This window comes from Citrus sinensis, chromosome 9 (assembly GCF_022201045.2).
Source record: "Citrus sinensis cultivar Valencia sweet orange chromosome 9, DVS_A1.0, whole genome shotgun sequence".
NCBI classification, from domain to species: Eukaryota; Viridiplantae; Streptophyta; class Magnoliopsida; order Sapindales; family Rutaceae; genus Citrus; species Citrus sinensis.
The window spans coordinates 30,200,566-30,223,416 of record NC_068564.1 but is presented as its reverse complement, the minus strand read 5'-3'; the positions used below and the strand labels follow the sequence as shown (position 1 = coordinate 30,223,416).

At 35.8% G+C, this 22,851-nt stretch overlaps 5 protein-coding genes across 6 annotated transcripts; 2 read left to right on the top strand and 3 right to left on the bottom strand.

Moving 5' to 3' along the window:
* Positions 1-2,827: 2,827 nt before the first annotated feature.
* LOC102623725 (acyl carrier protein 1, chloroplastic-like) lies at positions 2,828-4,130 on the top strand. The gene is made up of 4 exons (XM_015529056.3): positions 2,828-3,131; positions 3,320-3,442; positions 3,538-3,657; positions 3,751-4,130. Exons 1-4 carry the CDS (start codon positions 3,030-3,032, stop codon positions 3,874-3,876), a joined length of 471 nt encoding a protein of 156 aa, XP_015384542.1. The 5' UTR covers positions 2,828-3,029; the 3' UTR covers positions 3,877-4,130.
* A 339-nt stretch (positions 4,131-4,469) lies between these two features.
* Positions 4,470-12,534, bottom strand: LOC102628621 (uncharacterized). The gene is made up of 9 exons (XM_006474473.4): positions 12,018-12,534; positions 11,696-11,899; positions 7,826-7,883; positions 7,596-7,658; positions 7,069-7,144; positions 6,130-6,245; positions 5,708-5,797; positions 5,485-5,616; positions 4,470-5,008 (listed from the first exon to the last, which is right to left on the bottom strand). Exons 1-9 carry the CDS (start codon positions 12,350-12,352, stop codon positions 4,874-4,876), a joined length of 1,209 nt encoding a protein of 402 aa, XP_006474536.1. The 5' UTR covers positions 12,353-12,534; the 3' UTR covers positions 4,470-4,873.
* Positions 12,535-12,788: 254 nt separating this feature from the next.
* On the bottom strand, positions 12,789-15,233 carry LOC102628995 (E3 ubiquitin-protein ligase AIP2). The gene is made up of 5 exons (XM_006474474.4): positions 14,949-15,233; positions 14,553-14,778; positions 14,248-14,453; positions 13,347-13,562; positions 12,789-13,193 (listed from the first exon to the last, which is right to left on the bottom strand). The coding sequence occupies exons 1-5, from the start codon at positions 15,093-15,095 to the stop codon at positions 13,044-13,046; spliced, it is 945 nt and encodes a 314-aa protein (XP_006474537.1). The 5' UTR covers positions 15,096-15,233; the 3' UTR covers positions 12,789-13,043.
* A 944-nt stretch (positions 15,234-16,177) lies between these two features.
* LOC102629280 (F-box only protein 13) lies at positions 16,178-17,811 on the bottom strand. Its single transcript, XM_006474475.4, has one exon. It carries the CDS (start codon positions 17,447-17,449, stop codon positions 16,235-16,237), a length of 1,215 nt encoding a protein of 404 aa, XP_006474538.1. The 5' UTR covers positions 17,450-17,811; the 3' UTR covers positions 16,178-16,234.
* Positions 17,812-19,784: 1,973 nt separating this feature from the next.
* On the top strand, positions 19,785-22,586 carry LOC102629564 (protein FATTY ACID EXPORT 2, chloroplastic). 2 transcript variants are annotated; one of them, XM_006474476.3, is made up of 3 exons: positions 19,792-20,304; positions 21,203-21,337; positions 22,157-22,586. In XM_006474476.3, exons 1-3 carry the CDS (start codon positions 19,863-19,865, stop codon positions 22,294-22,296), a joined length of 717 nt encoding a protein of 238 aa, XP_006474539.2. In that variant the 5' UTR covers positions 19,792-19,862; the 3' UTR covers positions 22,297-22,586. The 2 variants fall into 2 exon arrangements, with proteins under 2 accessions (XP_024953523.1, XP_006474539.2); XM_025097755.2 differs by lacking the exon at positions 21,203-21,337 and having other exon boundaries at positions 19,785-20,304.
* The last annotated feature ends 265 nt before the right edge of the window (positions 22,587-22,851 follow it).

Below are 22,851 nucleotides of genomic sequence, written 5' to 3'. Positions count from 1 at the left end.
TAGAACCAGTTTGATAATTCTGTATTTTTTAAAATTATTATTGTTAATTGTATTATAGAAATAATTAGTGAGAAAGAGAATCAAATTAAAGTTATTTTTAAATATTAAAGTGATTTTTAAAATCAAATTTACTCATTCTTTGTTTTTTAAAATCTACAGTAAGATGGAGTGATTTTACTAAAAATATTTTTTTAAAAAATCATTTTAAGACTACCTAAAAGCAATCCAAAAGGATCTTTAATATCCAATCACCAATTTTTTTTTTAATTTTTTCTTGTAATGTTACCATACAAATGTGCATATATCTAGGTATAATTAAAATCTGCCGAAACGTCATGAACCAATAACGTAATATCAAAACCCTCGTTACTGCACATGAATGGTGCGTTTGGGATTGAGGTTGGGCAGCTGTAGCTTAAAAGCTACAGCACTAAAGTGTTTGGTAAACACTAACTGTTGTAGCTTTTAAGTTATATTGTTATGATTTTTCACTTGTATAATATAAAATTTATTATATCTTTAATAATTTTATCAAAATTATTATTTAAATTTTATATTTACTATATATTATTAATTTTTGTTTCATAATTACAGCTTTTTTTTTACAGCAGCTGTAGCTTAAAAGCTACAGCACCTCAATCCCAAACGCACCCGAACGCACTCAAAACTTGGTTTACGATTCCCATCCGAGGTCCCGTTGATTTAACCACAGTGAGTAAAAATAATTGGGTAAAAAATTGATGCATTTGAATTCCTTACAATTAATTCTGCCCAGGTCCTTATCTCAAAGAGTTATTGACATTAGTGATCTTTCAGTGGGTTATTAAATAACTTCACATTTCGGAATGGTAAAATAAATTAAATTTGGTCATTTATTGAAAGGGTCCTGTCCTCGGATAATGATGAGATAAATGAAGATGAAGATGGAAGATGAAAGATGCAGCCCCTTGTTAGCTTGATATCGATCATGCACAGTCTTTATTAAATCCAAAAAAATGTGTGGTCACTTTCCGCTATTAGTGGGGGTGGTGGGGTTGCATGGCGCGGTGCTGCTGCTGCCGTTGCCGTTGCTGTTGTTGCTGGACCATTATTCAATTTTTAATCTATCACCAACAAACACAAAACAAAGCCACAACCCACAAACACACAATTCTCTCTCTATCAGTTTGATATACGGCATAATTATCGAAGGACTATATCAACTTGCAACCAATAGAAACCCTAGAAAGCCAATCCTTTTTACATTTGCATTTGTAACCTTCTTTACAAGGTAAGGGCAAATGGGATGACCACTACAGAGAGAGAGAGAGAGAGAGAGAGAGACCACTTATTTGCTTCAGTCCATGCATCATTCTATTCATTTATTTACTGTTACCATGATATTAGCTGTAGTATTATGAAGTTTTAATTGATTTTATTGCCAGCACATGATACCAGTTGTAGGTGGCATGCATGCAAAAACTTAACAGAAGCTTTGCATGCACATGCACGCATGCATTGAAAATTAAGAAGCTATCGGCTAGCTGTCCACGAGAATGCATCGATAATTCAACATGGGAATTTCTAGAACTTCTCTGGTACCTTCCTTCATATCCATGGCGGTGAAACCCTCGATCACAATTACTGGACGTGTGTTATATATATGAATTGACACCACATTAATAATCCTGATATCTTAAATTGATTTTAAAATAACGAATTATTGTGTATCAGGTATTTTAAAAGAAAAAAAATTGTATATTTTTGAGAAAATTACTTTATGAGACATAGTTTGTATTTTTCTTTCATAAGAGTCTCTCCCATTAGACTTTTATCTTTTTCTTCGGGTGGCGAGTAGGGGGCATAAATAATTGAGGAAAACCTAACCATGGGGGGATAGTGAGTCATCCCATTCAACAAAGAAGCAATAATACAAGAAGATAAAGAAGGGGGAAAAAAAAACATGAACAGAACAATTTAACCATAAAAAACTAAAATGGCTCAATCAAAATATGTAATCATTAGAAAATCGACTGTCACAACAAAGGCCAACAAAATTTTTAGTATTTAAAATTAATGAATTTGATTGTTACTACCCTAAAAAGTAGATATTATGCTCCTAGATCTTTATTTATTGAAAGTGTTAGTATATATATATATATATATATATATATTCAGATCATTAATTTTATTTTGAGGACCCATATTGGAAAAAGAGAAAAAAGAAAGCGTATAACGCACGTCACTACTTGTAGTATTATCATAATTTAGGGCCAATGTTATAACCCTATTCCATTTCTATCTCATCCAAGATTTCTATCTCATCCAAGAGGACCTACTAGGAACAACATGCATTTTGGAAGTTTCTTTTATGATGACAGAAGATCGACAAGTAAAACAAGCGCTTGCCTACTGCTGTTATTTTATGAGATCAAGTCACATACTTAATGACGTAATAGCTGTAGATTTCAAATCATCCACTTGGTTCATCAAATCTTGTCTTCCTTATTTCTGGTTAAATTAATTATATCAACTTCAATATGATGATGAAAAGTTTTCAAAATAACTGAACGTTTTTTCAAGATCAACTCAAGTACCCATTTTCTTTAAAAACAAAAGGTGACATTGAGGAGATCGAAGTGTAATGGAGTTTTCGAATTATCTTCTTTGTAAAGATACACTTCTTAATTTGTCTAAGTTTTGGGGTCATGTGTCCACATCTCTTATCTTAATGATCTTTCGATAATAATAACACGAGATCATGCTTGATTAATGAGAACAAAATTTTGTCTTTAATTAATTAGAAAGTGCTTTTCAATTCACTACAAACACAAAATTATATAAGACTTGGAGCTCATCGCCCAATTCCAAGACCCAAAAACAAAATTATAATAGAAGTACGTTGGAATCATCGGCAATTGACCTATTTCCAACCTTAAAACTCCTATATAACTATATGGATATTTTAGTTTCTGAATACTTGCTGGGTGACAATTTCATTCAATAAAGACTTTTTTTTTTTTTTTTGTTTCAAATAAATTAAATCACACATGGCTGCCTTCCTTGCAATTCCTGCATGTCCCATGGCCACAATCCCCGCTACCGCCTTGGCTAGAGGCTTTAACTCCCAGCAGAAGAGGTTCTCGACGGCCGTAAGAAATAACCCATTTCCATGCACAAATAGCATGCTGTTAATTTTGAAGCTATAGCTTTTAACTTGCACTACGTTCTACTTATTTTATGGCACATCTGAATTTCCACATTTATGATAACGGCTGTGACTCTAATACATTATTGAACAAGTTGTTTAAAGTAGACAATGATCAAAATTTTAATGCAGGGAGGTGGTTCTAGTACATCTAGTGGGTTAAAGCTCGTCCCCAAATTTCAATTCTCCAAGGCAGCAGCCAGGTTTTATAAAAACAATTCCAGACGCTTTAAGACAGCAATTTCATGCTCCGCTGTAAAGATCTAACAACTTCATAATCCTGTTCCTGGCAATTATTGTTAATGTTGTTCCACAGCATAAATTACGATTGATCACCTGATGACCTGCAGGCTCAGCCCGAGACCCTGCAAACCGTCCAAAGCACCATTGCCAAGCAACTGTCGATTGACTTAAGCGCAGTTACTCCTGACACCAAGTTTGCCGACTTGGGTGCTGATTCTCTCGACACAGTCAGTATACCACATTAAGCAGAATGAAAATTCTTTCACTTTAATTTGCATTAAATCATGAGATGATAGTATACACTGGAAAAATGTGAACAGGTGGAGATAATGATGGCTTTGGAAGAACAATTTGGGGTTTCAGTTGGAGAAGAGGGGGCTGAGAACATAGCTACCGTTCAAGATGCTGCCGACCTCATCGAGAAAGTGAAGGCAGCCTCTGCTTAACGATTAGGTCTGAATGTTGCACGATGTAGAAGATGAAAGACTTTGCCCTTATTTTAACCGTTTTACCACTATTACAAGAGAATTCTTCGGTTCTATTGAAGTTGGCTTTGCCTTCTCTCTGAATCTTTTCTTTTTCGCTTGCCGACAATTGAAGGTGGCAATTTTTACAAATGTCCTGAGTTCCTAGCAAGAAATGTAATAAATTTCATGGCAAAAGCAATAATTGAGCGTATAATGAACAAACTTGAGCTTCATTTGAGCAGGAATTTTCCCGCATTTCCTAAACCTCGGTGTAATTTTGTATACCAAAACTTAGCATGGTAGAATTCGGCTCATTGCATAGAGTCATAGACAACTGCACTAAAGACGACTGAGTCAATCCTAGAATCCTGGAGACTATTAGATGACAGTCATCGGGAAAATGTCATCTATTCTCAAAGAATTTCATAACAGCAATTGTTTCAACTTAACAAAAGAGCTACCTTAAACAATATGAGGGAACCTTGGTCATGGTCCAATGGACATTAGCACCTACATGAACATACCACCACAATGTGCCAATAAAAAGCACAAAAAAAGGAAAAAAGAAAAAGTGTGCAAAGAAGATGATTTTCCTACAAAAAAATATATTTACTGATACTAGATTATATACAAGGGGTTCATTCATGAAAAAGCTCCATCTAGAATTCTAGATTTTGCCCCAATTTGGGTTGGAGCTTGGTTCCTTCCACAGGTTCAGGAAAAGGATGGATACTTACAGATTTATTACTGGAAGTGCTTGTCTGGGAGCAGAAATGTACATCTAACTATATGTAGAAGATAGTAAAACCTAGAGATGATTACTGAAACTCCCAGCAGAAGGCCAAAGAACATGTATATGTGGGCAGATAACACCGAATTTATAAGACCTCCATGTGTATTGTAAGTCTATGATTGCATTCTTACTTTCCATATAAGATCTAAACCGGAATTAGTTCCGAACTGAACTAACCGTACTTCAATCTTCAAAACGTCCAAACCAGCCACTGATGGTCTTGGATAGGATTCTAATTTCATTCAGTGAAAGAGTCTTAAGTCCCTGAGCAATAGCATCTGCAGGAGTATATATGTAACCAACTTGCCATTTTGGTTCCTGATCAGGTGAAATTCACCAAAAAAAGGGGGTTAGGAATGGATAAGCATCACTAACAAGCTAAAGCTTTTGATCAAGAATAAGAAAAGAATACATACAGACACAATGGTATGCCCAAGTGAAAAGGTAAAATTTTTCATTGCATCATGTGGCAAGCCACAATGATACTTCAGAATTCAGATGAAGTATGGCTAGAGTTCAAGATCTATTATAACTGATGTTGTAAGTAGAGATATGCAAACCAATGTAACAGAGATTGCTTGGAATTGATTCTATATAAAGAATATTAGAGTCAAATGTATAAAATTCATTAGGTGATTCGACCTGATAGGTAGTGACTGCAGCTACAGGCTCAATATGCATGGAGCAAAACATCTCCATAGTTTCATTAAGAGCCAGTTAAACACCTTGCATAAAAAATTTCAGACACATACGGTAAAAGACATTACCCAGAAAATGGAGTTTGCATGTATTACCTGTATACATGGTGTGATGTGATTACCATTTAATTGGACCTTTTCTACTGTCCCACCTATTGACTCCACACGAGGTTTCAAAGTCTCTTCGAGGAGATCTGTCTGATCAATTGTATCAAAGCTGAACTTCACCTGTGTAAGACGAGCACATACATAAACACAACAAAGTCTCAAGCCATTCAGATATTCCGGATTCTGGAATTAAAAAAAATAAGATGCATACCAATAAAGTGTGTTGGACATTGTATGACTTCTTAAAACAATCAAGATTCTCAGAAGGTGTTGGCTTGAACTCTGACATCCCTTCTGTGACCTGATGGATACGACATCAAAATTTCAAAATATATAATTAGAAAGACCACATACCAGCCAATGACTTGGCATAAATTTGGAACACAAGAGAAGCAGAAAGTGGGAAAAAAGTCAACTATGCCAACAAAGTTGATTATTAATGCTCTAATTTGATTTACAAACTCATGAACTGCCATCACCTACACACTGATGGAATTTTAATGGACATGTATAAATAAATTTACACAGACATAACATTACAGTTACATAAAATTTAAGGGAGCCTCATCAAATAGAATAGTTTAATTAAATGAGTTGCTCTCATCTCTCAGTAGGTGATCCATATCAAGATACCTGAGCAAAAACTGAGGGCAACTGATCCACAAAATTGTTCAGAGAAACTAGGGATTCCTTATCACTGCCTGGTATCAATGCTTCAGCTGTATTAAGTAGCAGTTTCCATGCATCACCTAATATTTTTTCATTATGACAGATGGACGGAGCATTAGGAAGAAAATATTATGAGCTATAAACGAATTACAAATTTGCATATTGAAAGAGCAGCATGTCGTATCATAATACATCTACATGATGTTATGATAACATCATCCATAACATGCAGTAATTCATTTTAGACTGAACACGTTAAAAGGACGTGAGACAAAAATGAAAGGCATGAGGTGCTTGGCCAAAAACATAATGGATAATACTAATAGTACATTTCCTAATACAGAGAATAAGAGAACAATCACTCATCTTGGTTTAAATAATTAAAACTAAGTGGCTTTATCTTCTGCATGGTGCATATAATAATAATAAATAAATAAATAAATATTAAAAACTTATTCAATCTGTCCCAGAAGCAGTCCTGTCCTCCTTTCTTTTCTGGCAAAAGTTTGTCCATGTTGCGTTAGTAGCAAAAATCTAAAGGAGAAAAGGTAGCACCACAAAGGGAAAATGGAATTCAAATAGAGAGAAATTCACATTTAGGTGCTGATTGACAAAAGAACCAAGACTGGGGATACTCGCTATAGATTTGAAAGAATTAAAAGTTTATTTGCAGATTCTGCATTTTACGCAAGCAAATGGAACTTAAGAACAAAGAATATTCCCAAGAAAATAATTCTCCCAAATCTAAATCCTCCAGGCATCAAGAAGAGGCAATTTTCCATTTTGCAAAAGTTCCAGAGAGGAAAATAAGATGCAGCCATCAAGGTTAGGATCAATAGCAAAACTATAAAATGTTCCACACTAAATTAGCATGAGAAGAGCTAGAATTTGATGCAAATTCACCTGAGGCATTCCTTGCCATGGAATACACTGGAGATGCTTCCACAATTGGCATCATCTGATTGACAAGAGGACCCAGCTGCAACATAACACAATGTTTCTTGAGTGATTTTGATTAGTCTAAACCAGCTGCTATTATGCTAGTTTGAAACCTTATTTTATTGATCCAAGTCATGGCCCTTAAAGGATGAAGACTCACATATATGGAATGGCTAAACTTTATCCTAGAAAAATCTTTTGAGAAAACAAAATCAAAACCAAGGCAATTCTATCAACAAAAATAAGGCAAGGTAACTATATCCTACTGGGTAACATAGCATAAAAACAAGCCTTCTTTCTGAATTGATGACAATGAAACTTGATTTCGATTATGAAAATAAAAATGACAAAAGATATCAATGCAACGAGATAAAATTTCATTAGGAAAAGAGAGAGATAAACAAAATTCAGAGCATAAGAATATATCAACCCAATAAGAGAACCATAAAATTTTTGGACATAAAGATGCATATCAAAGAACAACATAATACCTGCTCAAAGTATGGTACTGCCTCTGTTGCCGGCCTGTTGTTGAATGAGATTATGACATTAGCCTTCCACAAGAGAGAATATTCTTTGTCACACTCCACAAATTGTATTTCATGAAACTTCATAAATGTGCATTTCGCTTTCACAAACTATCATCAATATTCTGCTCTCCAGAATATCCCATTTTAGATGAAAAAACCTTCGAGAGTTGGAAAAGCAAGGAAAACCAAACCTTTGGTATCTTCTCACAGAAATAACTTCCAGTGAGTACTTGGAGAAGTGCACCATTGCTACAATAACCACAAAAAAAGTATAAAAGATAAGTCACCATAAAGAACATGAATCACAGTTATATCAGAAGATGATAGTTCTTAGACTTCTGGTACTACTGTTGTAGTGAAAATGAGAACAGTAGAAGATATAGTTTAGCACTACAGAGTTCTGCCAGTAATGATTTAGGACAAGAACGTTAATATACATGTAGGGTACCACAAGAAAGTTAATGAAAAAATCACAAGTTCACAGCCAACACACATCATCGGCTGCACAAAATGATAATATCAGACCGGGAGCTCGCTGCTAGCAATACCACTGTTAAGCATGTAGAATGGCAATGCCACAGTTGTTAGGAAATTGAGATTCCTCCCAAGATCACTCTAAACAATTTATCAAGCAACAAATTAATAGAAAAATTAAATAGAGAACACACCAATCACAAAATACTAGATTTACGTGAAAAACTCCAAATCCGGAGAAAACCACGATTGTTATCAAAAGACAATAAGAGAAAAATATTTACTATGTGAAAAATTATTATAACCACACTTTTAGGAATAATTTTCTCTCACTTAAGCCTAAATACACCCAAAATTCTCAATTTAAAAATAATTATATTTAGTTCTCAAATTCGCTCTACATACAAGAAAAAATATAAATGTATTTTGAGGATGATAGAAATAAATGGGTGAACCCCTCTATTTATAGCCACCGAGTGGCTACTATTCATCACTGTTCATTTTATGGTTTCCTCTTTTTTTTTTAACAGTGTCGTTTCAAATATTTTGTCTTCAAAAATTTCAACTTGGGCATTTTGACTTTCTAGAAGTTGCACTAATTTTAGGGCTTGAGTGAAAAAAAATTATTTTTTAGAGTGTGGTTGTAATAATGTTCCACATAGTGAATATTTTTCTTTGGTTGTCTTTTGACAACGGCCATGATTTTTCTCCGGATTTAGAGTTTTCCACGTAAATCTTATGTTGTGTAATTGGTGTATTCTTCATTTAATTTTTCTATTAATTTGTTGTTTGACAAATTGCTTAGAGTGATCTTGAGTGGAATCTTAATTTCCTAACAATGGTATCAGAGCCATTGATTGAAGCTTTGGTATCTAGGTACTGTTCACGTATACGGTATTGTTCACATATACGGTATTGTTCACATATACGACATTATTCATATATACAGTACTATTCACATGAAGTAATGAGAGCCAATCCAAATAGTCCGTGGTGAAGAGCAAAGACTAATCTATAAAGCAAATCTATCATGATCAAGATTTTCAAGCCCGGTGAAAATTGAAATAGAAAAATTTGATAGAAAAATCAACTTTGGCTTATGGCAAATTCAAGTTGAGGATATATTGATTCAATCTGGGTTATACAAGGCATTGAAGGAGAAGCTATCCCCTACTTCTAGTAGTGGCTCTAGAAAAGTCGGCATAAGCGATGAAGATTAGGAAGAGTTAAATGATAGAGCTGCAAGCACCATACGACTTGTGTCCAACAAAAAATGTTCTTGTAAATGTAAGAAATATTCATATAGCAAAAGAGCCTTGGGAGAGGCTAGAAAAGTTGTATTTGACAAAGAGCATCTCAAATCAATTGTACCTGAAGGAGCGATTTCACACGCTACAAATGGATGAAGGTATAAAAATTTCTGATCACCTCAATGTTCTCAATGGAATTGTGACAAAACTAGAAGCCGTTGGGTTAAAATTGAAGATGAGGACAAGGCGCTTAGGCTGTTGTGGTCACTTCCAACTTCCTACAAACACATGTTACCTACTTTGATATACGAGAAGGAGACAGTAGATCTTGAAGATGTTACTAGTACTTAATTCTCAGAAGAAAGAAAACTAAGTGATAAAAGTACTGAAACTACAGATGTCTCAACTTTAGCAGTTGCGGGGAATTAGAAGAAAAATAATTTTAAAAAAAAGAAGTATGTTGGGGGTGTGGACAATTATGACACCTAAAAAGAGATTGTCATAGGAGAAATGGAACAAATTAGCAAGTGGCCCTAGATCAGATACTGACAACATTGCTAGTGGTAAGTCTCTCATCATTGTGGGATGATAAGAGACGATGGTCCTTTGTAAAACAAATGATTATGACATCCCTTTGGTATGCCGCTAGCGCCATGAAAGAAGATGTGTTACTACTAGTAGATCCGCAAGATTTGCACACAGGGCATGATTGGAATTAGTGCAGGGTGTGTGGTGGAATTTATGTCGATGATTGACAAAAAAGCCAACATGAAAGTTGCACCATAAATTTCAACTGAATTTTTTGATATGTGCCAATGTAAAATTCTTAAAATTGGTAATTAATTATAAGTGGTATACTTTTTATGGTGGAATATGATAATTCTCTATGTTGAGGATTATGACTATAGGTGAAGACAATAAGGATGGTATGAAGATTGAATGATTCTCAATTAAATCTTTAAGTGAGAGAATGTCAAATAGTGCGAGTTCTAAAAAGTTAAAATGTCCAAGTTGAAATTTTTGAAGCAAAAAATTTGAAAACGACATTGTTAAAAAAAAAAAAAAAAGAGGAAGCCGAATGAACAGTGATGAACAATAACCACTTAGTGGCTATAAGTAGAGGGGTTCACCTAGGGGTGGGCAAATTCGGTTTGGATCGGTTTGAGACACATTCTCAAACCGATCCAAACTTATCGGTTTGAAATATTTTCAAACCGATATCAACCTAAAATTTTTTTAAATCGAACTGATCCAAACCTACTGGATCGGTTTGGATCCTCGGTTTGAGCTTATTAGCTAAAAGCTCACTTTTTTATATTATTTTACCTAAATTATTTGTTATTTTTTTGTGTCCGTAATCCAAATTGACATCTCTTTTATATTATTCATATCTACTTTGATATCTACATAATAATTTAAAGATACATTCGTACAAGTTTACAGCATAATACATCCTAATAAAGAAGTTCTTAACCTGTTCATTCAAAACAAACTCACAAAATTAAAATAAACTTGAACAACAATTGACAATTAAAATATTGTGCATCTTGTCCGTCAAAACTTATGGCCCAATTACTTTTGATTTGTCAAAATCTGCATAAAATGATAAATATAATTAGTTAGATTGCTTAACTTAGAATATAATATAATTATATAATATTTATGGATTGGATCGGTTTGAATTGGTTTGGAATCCTTCCAAACTGAAATCCAAACCGAGTGATGTCGGTTTGCAATCCAATAAACCGAAACTAGTTTTTTTACTAATGAAATTGATCCAAATGGTCGGTTTGGATCGGTTCGGTTAAAACATGCCCACCCTAGGTTCACCCTCTCATTTCTATCATCTTCAAAATCTATTTCTATTTTCTCTTGTATGTAGAGAGAATTTGATAACTAAATATAATTGTTCTTAAATTGAGAGTTTTGGGTGTATTTAAGGCTTGAGTGAGAAAAAAATATTTATGTGGTTGTAATAATTTTCTATATAGTGAATATTTTTCTCTGGTTGTCTTTTACCAACGGCTGAGGTTTTTCTTTGAATTTAGAGTTTTTTCACGTAAATCTTATATTATGTGATTGATGTATTTTTTATTTAATTTTTTTTATTAATTTATTAATTGATAAATTATTTATTACTTTAACAACAGTTGCGTACCCAGAGCATGGAAGATACAAAAGCATGCAAATAATTTTATTTATTTACTTATCTATTTTAATATAGAGTTCATCCATATATATATATAGTTCATCAAAATTTAAAAAATGTGTTTGCCCACCACAATGCAACGTTTGAGCAGCGAACCTAATCTACTATAACTAAAGTGAGAAACAGACCTGTGGCCGACGGAATAAATAGGAAGATTAACCAGATCATCTGGCGTCAAATTGGCGTCAGGCAGTCCAGTTGAGAGAACATAATCCAAGCAGGAATTAAACCTCTCGTAAACTTGATTAGCAGCATTAGCATGATCAAATGTCACGTTGTACGGCACTGATATTACAAGAAACCCTTCTTTCGCCAAAAGCTCCTTCAGATAACTTCCAAAATTACGCAACACAAAAACAAACAAACACCCAATAATTCACCAACAATATCAATACGAAAACCCAAAAACAATAACAAGGAAGAGGATTGAATTTGACTTGGAATTTGAACCTGTAGGTGACTTCAGGAACAGCTCCGATGAAGGCGCCGCCCAAGAATTTGATGATAGCGCGTGGCTTCTTGCCATTAAGCGGAGGTATGATCGGACAAGACCCCAGTCTTTGGTATATCTTATTGTTAACAGTAGAGCCACTGAAGCTGCTGCTGCTTCCTCGACCCACGTAGCCATCGCGGGTGACCACATTCGAGAAAGATAATGCGCTCGGTTTTTTCGTATTTCGAAGCGAAGAAAACACAAACTGGGACCTTTTTGATTCGCCCTTTTGAGAACTGAGAATTTTCGGGGAGATGGTGCATCTATAACTGGGGCAACTAACCAATTCCATGTTACTTGCTGCTGATTACTTACTGGTTACCGAAACACATTCTGATTAAATTTAAATGGTAAAAATGTGGTACTGCAGCAAATTTTATGAAGATGATTAAGCCACGATAGAAATTTATTTGCCTCATCCTGATGACCATCGATGTGGGCTTGAGCAGATGACATTGAAACCAGACCGATGCATTTGGGCCTTTTCGCCTCTATCCCAGAGTATTCTCCAACAAAATAAATTCATCATAATATCAACGTCGGATTATTATGATCGACATACAAGAAATTGGAACTTGATGATAAATGGGCACAATCATTGTAGGTTGCACATATTTAAAACTTTGTGCTAATCTTGCTGAAAAAGAGGTGATGAAAATTAAAATCAGATTAGTTTGCAATTGTAAAATCTGAAATTTCTTAAATTGTAACTGGTATAGACTTGTAAATGAAGTCCCCAAACAGACCGGGGCACAGAGAATCTGATGTTGATTTTTATCATTAGCACTCAACAAAGATACAATAATGGCACATCAATAAGAATATTCACTAGGTAACAACAGCAGAAATATAGCATGCATTCACAACCATGTATGAATTTTTCAATTTGCCCCTCATCTTCTCTTTAGTTTCCTTTCTCCACTCTTGTAGCTCTCATAATCATGGTCATCAGCTAGCCAATGAATTCCAACAAATAACCGTCACTAAACATACATGTATTCACCACCACGTACAGCATTTGCAGCACCTTTCCTCTCTTCTTGGGCCTCCTTCTCCCGCTCCTTCCAGCTCTCATATGCATGGTCATCAGTTTGCAGTTCGTGCCGGCAAATTGGACAAGAATTATGTTCGTCCTGTCAGAAGTCAAATTGCTATTTACATACATATAATCTTATAATCATTTACATAGTTTAAGTAATTTGGCAGCAAGAAGAAGTAACAGGAGCAGGAACAATTATGAAGTTCTTTAATACTTCCAACATTGAGGCAGAGACAAGGAATATTACCAGCCATGGTTTTAGACAGGGAGGATGGAACGTGTGCTTGCATGGCAACTCTTGCATTTTGTCACCTACAAGCAAGTTCTCCTTGCAAATTGCACACTCTGCATCATGTCCCAACTTGTCCAGAATTTCTTCTGTAAGTGTAATGACCGGTAGCTTTGCAACAACTTCTTTACTGGCAGGGGGGACTCTGGGGGTTGCACTATCAGTCTCCAGTATCTAAAAGACACATCAAAATTGTTTCTGTGATGACTCTGTCATAAAACATAAAATCTAATGCCTTCTTCAAATCCTTTACAAGAATAAAGTATCAAATATAATTAAAGCTAAAATATAGTAAGTAACTGCTAAAACAAAAGGAGTAAGTCTTGTGTTCCCTGCATCAACCTACTCAAATATAATTTTTCTGACAGCAAATCCATTAATAAGATTTTTTTTCCCTTTCTGTTAGTAGCATGCAACAGAAAGCTATTGACTATTGCCATATCAGAAATCTAAACAGAATACATAACGATATTGTCATTTGATCTATCCTACACAATTTTAAGGAATACAATATTTACTTGAGTGAGATATTCACTTCTTTGAATCAATTTAACCTTGTCAGACCCCAAGCCTGCCCCTTTTTTTTTAAGTACCAACATCTTGTTGAACAAGTTATTGATTTTATGGTTTTTATTAACCTCATAACACAAAGAAGGAACAGCCAAGCAGATAATGAAATTGAACTTTCTAGCAGTACATGCATTAGGTTAATTTCACTTCTTTTCAAGAGTTGTCATGTATCATGTAACTAGAGCAAACTATAGAAACTCAAAAATTAACTTCAAATCAGAGATTCAAAAGAAAGAATCCCTTATCAACCGGGATATGTGAAAGCCGAGTAAAAGTAGCTAAAGAGTACCTCGGGTATAACATCATCAAGGTTATTAACCAACTCTTGGAAAAGATTGGCAACAGTTTCAGAATTGTTAATTCTCTCTGCCAAACCCCGAGAAGACTCAGCAGAGCTCGATAGGGAAGCAACCGCATTCATCAAATTAGCCTGCACCAGCCATTGGGGCTGTGGTGGCTCAGGATCCACAGTCAAATGCCCCTCAAAAAGGTATCCTGAATCAATACACAAAGCAAAATATAACTAGATTGGAAAAACATTTGAAAACCTGATTAACCATTTGTTTATAATGCAAAAAGTTCACAAAATTAAACCTCTGTTGGTCGTATTGTAAGTAGCTTCGGAAGCCTCAGGCGCGTTATCAATTTCATGCAAATGTTCCTTGGCCTTGGCAATGCAAGCCTTCAAGTGTTGCTTCTGAGAAGGATCAGAAACAAGGGATTCAGCCAGCTCAAAAAGTCGCAGCCCGGCAAGCCAGAAACCAGGTGCCGTGTATCTAGTCTTCAAAATAGTCGCAACTCGGCACACAACAGAATAGAACTGCCACCATCAAGCAAATTGCATTCTTTAAACTAAATTGACCGAATCCTAGCCTAAGAGCTTGGAATTTTGAAATTTAAATCCTTGACGAAATGATTCTCAATAAAGCATTCAAAACAAATTATCAACATCAAACAGAATTTTTTTTTTTTTTTTAAAAAAAGAGGAACCTGATTGCGGAGAGTGGGTGAAGCGGCGGGGAATCGATCTCTGAGGAGAGAATTGATATTGGCAACGGAATCCTCGAACCTCAGTTTTTTTCCAAGCTGTTTTTGCAATTCTTCTAATTGCTGTCTCAAGCCTTCCTCTGATTCCATTCCTTTTTGAATTATTATCGCTATTGTTATTATTATTATTTTCAGTTATTTATGAAGAAAAATGGATGATTGAGTCCGTTCCGTGTGATTGTTATATAATTAATTTTACAGGGAGAGTTTTGTTTCGTGACCGAGGGGAAACCCCACCGCTATGTCCGCTTGGTTGCCGTTCGTTTACGCGCTCCTTCTACGGTCACCAATTAAACTCCGCCACGTGATCCAACATATCCAGCTCGCTTAGGCCCAAGAAAGTAAATTGGACTGCTGTTATGGGCTACTATGTCGGCCCATGTTTTTTATTTGATCAAGGTGCTTTTAAGTTTTTTGGAAATCCATTTTGTAAATACTATTCTATCCTTACCCAAAATGGAGAACATCAATGAAGTTTCAACTACAATCAGTGGCAGAAGCAAGCAGGATTTTGAATCAATGAGAGAGGTCCAAGATTACTGACATGATTTTTCACCAGAAGCAATAAAAGCATCAGCGTGGCATTCTTATATGTTAGATTTGTCTATAAATCACAAAACCAAATGTAATCCTTCAATCTTATAATCAGAAAAGAAGTACAATATATTGGCTATCCATTCATGTAAAGGTTAAACCTTGGTCCAAAAGGGGATTGGTTTGGTGGGATGTTTCCCATCATGATCTTTAACAAAAGAAAACCCCAAAGTGCAAACATCTCCTTGATTTACAGCTTGCTGGACCAAGAACAAAAGAAAACAATCAAACCAGGGGACTAGAAAATTAAAAAGCATAAGGGCCGGTTTCAAGTCTTTTAACTGTAAAATAAGAGCTGTGGTCCTCAATTCTACAGTCAAGTCCAACATTTGGAGCTCCTAAACCTTGGTCATAACTCATAAATGGCATTGCATCAATAGCATATTTTGATTTATCAAATCATGAGATTCAACTAAACGTTTATTACAGAGACAAACATAAGAGCTGGAATAAACAGAATGGGGAAGTGGGGATTGTACCCAGCATGCAAGTTAGAAACAAATCTGGTTAGTATCTCTATTGCCAAATTTAAACAAATAAATTGAAAGAATTACAAGAAAATTACAAAAGAAAAAAGGTCACAAATCACATTCTCTGCACTGTATAGATTACTTCCTTGCCAAATTGTTGTGTCCTTAAACAGAGGCCTCAATCCTTGGTTCAAAGGAAAATGCAGACATGAAAACTACAGCTTCACCATTCATTGAACATTTAGGCAATTCAACCCATTCATTGGTCACCAGATCACACAAAACATAACTAAAAAGCTCAGCGGAGTTGAAGCAAATAAATATCTGGTGACCGGCAGCAACACAGTTTATATCCACCTTCTTGCCATAAAATTCATGCGACATTGCCGGAGGCATTGCTGCAATCTGATGCCAAAACCCATTATCCTGGTCAAATCTCCACACTCTAAGGCTGGCACTTTCGAGGAACTCCGATAACACAACAACTAGCAACTCTCCTCTGCACTCCACTACATCGATTGAGTACTCAGAAAATACTGGCAAAAGCCTTGGATACTCGGTGAAGCTCTTCTGGGTCAGATTGCAAGCTACAATCGTCCCACATGAGTTGAGAAAATAAACAATTTCCTCACCATCTTTACTAGTGATGACCGATGAGTATTGCTTGGAGGGGCTCCTCTGCATGTTAGTTGCCACTACATTACCAGCTTTACTAAGAAAGTAAACAGCATCTTCATCATCATGGTGATCAATTGAGTCAACTTCAAGAGCTTGCTCACTCTTTCTACTCAACAACAAAGTCTCTTCTTCCCAGCAATTGAGACATGAGCTGTAGACTTTGAATGAGAGTTTCGGAAGCTCACCATACACCAACACAAGCTTGTAATTGCTGGGGTGTTTGGAGGACGTAGTCATGACAATGGCATGTAGAGATTGATTCTCAGTGTCAGCATCCAAAGGCGGGAGCTCGCGAGAAGAACCTGTCACTGGATTAGAAACAATGAACTTTCCCGAGGCCGTCCGGAAACAGACTAAACCACCAGATGCCGCAACAGGAATGGAGTCAGGACTGGAGTTGGGAAAATTGAGTTCTTTCCAGGTTTTTTCAGCGGAATCAAAAACAATCGAGTGGTTGAGTTGGTGATCGACCATCAGAAACCAGGGGTCCCGGGAAGGAATCTGAGAGCACGCAAGCTTGAAACTGGGAGAATCAGCAACCGATTTCCATCTCTTGCAAACTGAACTGAGCCGGAAAAATGTTGATGTGGGTAGCCAAGACAAGACCCTTTCAAGAAGGTCCTGATTGAGCTCTTCCATTGAGAAACTCAGTGACGATGACTTCCTCTTCCTAGATGATGATGAGCAATCAGCAAGCTCCATTGATTGATTAGAAAATTCGGATAAACAATAGACAGATATCTGGAGAACAAGATAAAGACAGAAGAGAAGAGGATGGGGATGATAAAGGAAAGAAAAATGTACTTCGAGCTTCCAAAGACAAAGACACTGAACACTGTGAAGAGTGAGTAGCTCAGCTCGTATGGAGGGTGGCTTTAAAGAGAGACAAAATAAAGATAAAAAAGAGCAAAGCTATAGGGAGCAAAGTGAAGCGAGGAACGGGAGTAGGAAGCTTCGTAGGTATCCGCTTTTCTTTTTAGCAAGGCGTTGACACTACAACTAAAGCACACGAGTGGTGGATAGTGGATAGTCGATACGCACTACTCGATCTACGCTACCATTTCTTTGTTGTTGTTTTGTTTTGACTCTTTAAAGTATAAGGAGAATTAGAGTGTATAACCGAAATGGGCCAAAGTGGGTGAAAGGAAATTTTTATAAAGTCCCCAACATTTTAGCTAATTTACAAAAGTTACTTAACCTCGGTAGAACCCTAAAAAAAACGAAAAATATGAAATAGAAGAAACATTCGAGACAAGACAATAAGACTCGCAAGCAGGGGGCAAGTAGCAGACCCGTATCCTGGCTCCAGGTTGAGCTGATTCTATAAATGGACTTTAATATCGGGTCATTATCATAAATATAGCAAAGGGTGATAGTGGCATTGGATTCTAAGTGGGGGTTGGGGTATCTAAACAAACAAAGGCTATAAGGGCACAGACACAGGAGAGCAACTTTAATCATAAAAGAAAGAGAAAACGCACGTATAAACTGATAAAGAAATCGCAGGCTATTGGTTTGTCAAAGGGGGTTTGCTGCTGGAATGCTGACCTTTGTAAAGTTAAAGCCAAAATGCTTCTCTGTTTCTTTCTCTCTCTCTTTTGTTTTGTTCGGCCTCCTCGTTGAGGAATCTCTGTTTATTTTTCAGTGTTTCTTTGAGTTGTGTGTCTGTAAGTCAATGCATGAGAACTTATTCTTGATCCGAATGGTTAAAAATAATAATAATAATAATAATGAGAGATTTCTGATTCGTGAGATAAAGACAGAAAAGCCGTTAATTACGATCTCTTTTTCTGATGATTTTGATATTGCGGTGCTTATATTTATTTTTTTCTGATACTAACGCCAAAGCAGAGATCTCGATGCCATTACAACAACCGTCCATTTTTTTTTTTCAATTTTTAAGTTTACGATTGGTTACATGTTCCTGCTGTTGTTCTTTTCAGCCCAAAATCCGCATGTGTGACTTTGAAAAGTTTAACTACACTGTATTAAAGTATTGTCAAAAATTTAGAAGTTGTTGGGGCATGTTGGTGGTTCTTTCACAAGACAATTTTTTAGAGGCTCACTTTGTTTTTCAATTCCATTTTCTTCTAGAGATTCTGTTCTAAAATATATTGCGGAGTCCTGAAAAAATAATTGAATTACTGATTGGTAGTTAATAAATAAAAAAAGTTAAAGAAGTTAAATCTTACTTATATACTACCACAAAAAAATACATGACAGAAAATCTTTAAAAACTCAGTAGAACTCAAATCTTAAGCGGATCATGTTCCATATATTGTTGTTTATCAATTGTGTAACATATAATTATTGAAGTAGCAATTTTGACCTAAAATTTTAACTCCTAGATAGTAGCTCGGCTAAAAACTTAATATGGTAGGGAAGAGTCTAAAATATTATTGTAAAATTACTCTAAATTACTCTATCATGTCATAAGTTTAAATTTACTTACAAATCCTTCATACCACGTCATAAATGTGATATCAGTAGTTACAAGCCCCAAATTCAAATTTTACACAGTGCAAACAATTTATTGTTACTTAGAGAAAATCTTTAAATGGGAGCCTCTTAGTATAGATCCACATCTTAATTAGTTTGCAATATATCTCATATTTAGAGAGGCAGATTTCAAATTACACTTGATAAAAATCCTGCACAATCCCTATATTTTTCATTGAATGAATTTAAACACTTGTAGACTCCCAAAATATATTCTTAGTGGACGATTATACAATGCTTGTTTAAAAAGTAGTTTATTATTATTAGTTTACTGCAGCAATCACATGTGATGTGATAAAGTTTCTTCTTGAAGAAGCAGGCATCATTTAAAAAAAAAAAAAAGCAAATACGTCATTTGAGGCCCGGCGTGACGATAAGAAGACGAATATTTAGTGTTGTATCACTACTGTAGACACCCCGGGGTCCGGGTGTATTTAGAATCATGACATTTTGTGGGCCAAATTTGTGAAGAACATGGAGCAGCCCAAAAGTAGGCAGACCTAGCTGGGCCGGAGATAAAAACCGAATGGAAGAAAACAAACGAAACGGTGAAGGCGAAACAAACGGAGGGAGGAGCACAAAAATAAGCGAAAAAGGCAGTCAAATAAACGAACACATGGCAAACGCAGTAGTGTTAGGTAGCGCATCGTCACAGTCTTCGCTTCTTCTTCATCTTCGTCCCATTTCCAAGCTCTCACTCTCAACTCGAACACCTGCACCTCGCTTCTCTTGCAACTTCGATTACCCAACTCTCGCGGTTTCTTCTAAGAAGATCAGCACGCTTGCTGGCGTAGTATCGTCTGACTCCACATCGTCAGCTGCGATCGCCGACACCGTCGACTCTAGAAAGGGAGGGATCGAGATCGAGCCTGATATCGGAGGCGGAGGCGGAGACGGTAGCGGTAGCGGCGGCGGAGGTGGTGGCGGTGGAGGCGGAGGCGGAGGTGAAGGTGAAGGTGAAGGTGAGGGGGAGTCGTCGGACGAAAGTGGGAAGAAGAATAAGATGGGGATGTCTATGTCTCAGAAACTCACTCTTGGTTATGCTGCCCTTGTTGGAGGTAAATTTTATTTTATTTTGTTTTGTTTATTTATGGGATCTTTTCTGTTTGTTAAATGACTAATATGGTGAACAAAAGTTAAATGAATTTGGATTTTGTTTATAAAAGCACCAAGTGTTGATACTACAGTCTTTGGTTAGCATAGACCTTACTTTATGATGCTACACCTAAGTTGAGTTGAGTTGAGCCAAATACACTTTAGCTTACTGAACTGTAACACTATGCTTGAAAAGAGCTTAGGCAAAGGGGAGTGAGTATTTGATCCTTTGGTTGTGTTACTTTTCCTCGTCTGCTTTCACTAAATGGCTTAACGCCAGCAGCAAAGAGAAACCGTCCTATGTTTATTTTATTATTTTGTTGTTTTATCATGAAATGGTATATGTATGTTAGTCCAAGTTTTTTTTTTCTGTTTAAGTCAAAGAGAAAAATGTGTTTCTTTGCCTTCAGTGGCCTTTTTCTTTTCAATCACTTATACATACTTGTTGAAGGATTAAATTTTGTGAGTCTGGAATGCTGATACATCTTTTCTCCAACTGTATTTCTAATAATCATCTCAACCTGACTTGATAAAGAGAAATGAACATCCCCCGTATTTTTTTTTCTCTTTTCTCCCAATTTCCGGTTGATTCTACTTCTCTTCTGATAAACAAAGTGTTAGGCCTGTAAATTTTTTTCCGTCTTTTATGCGTTTTGTCTAAATGCAAGGCTTTTTGGTAGTGGTAAACTATTGATCTTGAACATATTGGTAAGATATGTTTAACTTTAGTTTTTTTGTGAATTCTTTGGTATGGTTGAATCTATTTTACCGTTTTGTAGTATACTTGTCTGGACCTTGATTATAAGTGTAACTTCTTTGCTAGTGGGCATTCCATCTAATTATTATTAGTATTGTTGGCAGTGGGTGGTCTTATGGGATATCTGAAAAGTGGGAGTCAGAAGTCTCTGTTAGCAGGAGGAGTGTCGGCCTCGCTGCTTTATTATGTTTATACTCAGCTTCCCACAAAGCCAGTTCTTGCATCTTCCATAGGGCTTGGTAAGATATTGTTGCTCTACATTTTATGATGGTATAGTAGTAGTTTAAGCTCATGATAAGAAATTAGCGAATACAGAATTTTGTATCCCATAGTTTTTCTATATATTCGATAATTTGGCTGGCATTGAGAAAGTTCCTTGGTTTTCACAGCGGCATAAAAAGTTTATATTACTCATACCAAACTAAAGTTGAAAAGGCTTTACGTTCATTGGTTACCCATGGATGGGTCTGATTCATTGTGAGTTCAGTAAGACCCATATCAAGTTTAATTGTGAATTCCAATGTTTGTGTATTTACCTAATGTGAAATATTTGGTATTTTGATTTTTCTTTTTTTAAACTTTGGGGTAAAATAAATATATAAATGTATTTCTTTCCTCCTTTACGGTTCTATAAATTAACAAGGTAATTTTATGTGCGTAGAAATGAATAAATAAATGTTATAATCATTCATTATGGATTTTGAGCCAAGTAACAATAGGCTGAATTTGATGGTGAATGATTCATGCGTTACTAAGTGGATCATTCTACTTTTTCTTATAATCTCTGATATTTTCTACTTTGATTACGTCAAATTAAGGTTAACTTTGAATATAGCAAGCATATTGACAGTCTTAGAATTGTATTTTGCTGTTGATGCTGGACTCTTCGAATTATTTTCATTGCTCAAGTTCTAGGCTTTCTCCCTTATATTATTTGTTTTTTACAGCATATATGCTGTATGTTTTTCAATTTATATGCACAACCCCACCTTGGGTATAATTTCTTTGTCTTCTTGTTACAAGCTTAACCTTACTGTTTTTGTTATTCTCAACTCAAGGCTTATCTGCTGCTCTTTTGGGAGTGATGGGTTCTCGTTTCAAGAAGTCAGGGAAGGTATTTCCAGCCGGTGTGGTCTCTCTCATTTCCCTTGTGATGACAGGGGGATACCTACATGGCATCATGCGCAGTCTGCATTAAAATTCATATAATGTTAAGACAGTGATGGTAGAGATGAAGTTTTAGCGTTCCTGTTTATGTGGTAACTGCAATGAGTGTTTTTGGCATGTAAAGTCCTTGAGACTATAGATGTTGAGTGTGTGAACATTTTGTATACCATCTTTCCGGAGTTTACAGTGTTGGAAAGCACGTGCATGTAAATTGTGCTCGTGCCATTGTAGGTCTTGTTCCCGAACTTTGTTTGGTTCTACGCTAATTTCTTGGCCGACAACTAACGTCACTTTAATAAAGAAGGTTTGAAAGTTGGTGAATTTTGCGTGGATCATCTGCAAGTGGACCAATTTGTTTTTCCTCTTTTTGGAGGAAAATCTGCCCAATTTCAGAAATAAATGATGAGATGGAGAGACTTCCCTACCAGATTTGTTAAAGTCCGAAAAAATTGTTAAACTGCGTGAGTTAATAGTATAATGACTGTGAAAATTATTAAATCACATAATAATTCTTTTCGACTTTAATAAAATATAGAATTCTTGATCAGGTTATATAAATATAGACACACACACACATATATATACA

Bases quoted from the DNA above. Each gene is read 5' to 3' on its own strand.
- LOC102623725 (XM_015529056.3), top strand. From the start codon at position 3,030: ATGGCTGCCTTCCTTGCAATTCCTGCATGTCCCATGGCCACAATCCCC. The intron at 3,443-3,537 runs GTAAAGATCTAA...GATGACCTGCAG, and splicing joins CAGCAATTTCATGCTCCGCT to GCTCAGCCCGAGACCCTGCA. The intron at 3,658-3,750 runs GTCAGTATACCA...AAATGTGAACAG, and splicing joins GTGCTGATTCTCTCGACACA to GTGGAGATAATGATGGCTTT.
- LOC102628621 (XM_006474473.4), bottom strand. From the start codon at position 12,352: ATGGAATTGGTTAGTTGCCCCAGTTATAGATGCACCATCTCCCCGAAA. The intron at 7,884-11,695 runs GTCTGTTTCTCA...TGGTTATTGTAG, and splicing joins ATTTATTCCGTCGGCCACAG to CAATGGTGCACTTCTCCAAG. The intron at 5,009-5,484 runs GTAATACATGCA...TCACCTGATCAG, and splicing joins ACATCACACCATGTATACAG to GAACCAAAATGGCAAGTTGG.
- LOC102628995 (XM_006474474.4), bottom strand. From the start codon at position 15,095: ATGGAATCAGAGGAAGGCTTGAGACAGCAATTAGAAGAATTGCAAAAA. The intron at 13,563-14,247 runs GTACTCTTTAGC...TGTGTCTTTTAG, and splicing joins TTGATGATGTTATACCCGAG to ATACTGGAGACTGATAGTGC. The intron at 13,194-13,346 runs GTAATATTCCTT...GACTTCTGACAG, and splicing joins CCTGTCTAAAACCATGGCTG to GACGAACATAATTCTTGTCC.
- LOC102629280 (XM_006474475.4), bottom strand. From the start codon at position 17,449: ATGGAGCTTGCTGATTGCTCATCATCATCTAGGAAGAGGAAGTCATCG.
- LOC102629564 (XM_006474476.3), top strand. From the start codon at position 19,863: ATGGCAAACGCAGTAGTGTTAGGTAGCGCATCGTCACAGTCTTCGCTT. The intron at 20,305-21,202 runs GTAAATTTTATT...TATTGTTGGCAG, and splicing joins TTATGCTGCCCTTGTTGGAG to TGGGTGGTCTTATGGGATAT. The intron at 21,338-22,156 runs GTAAGATATTGT...TCTCAACTCAAG, and splicing joins TGCATCTTCCATAGGGCTTG to GCTTATCTGCTGCTCTTTTG.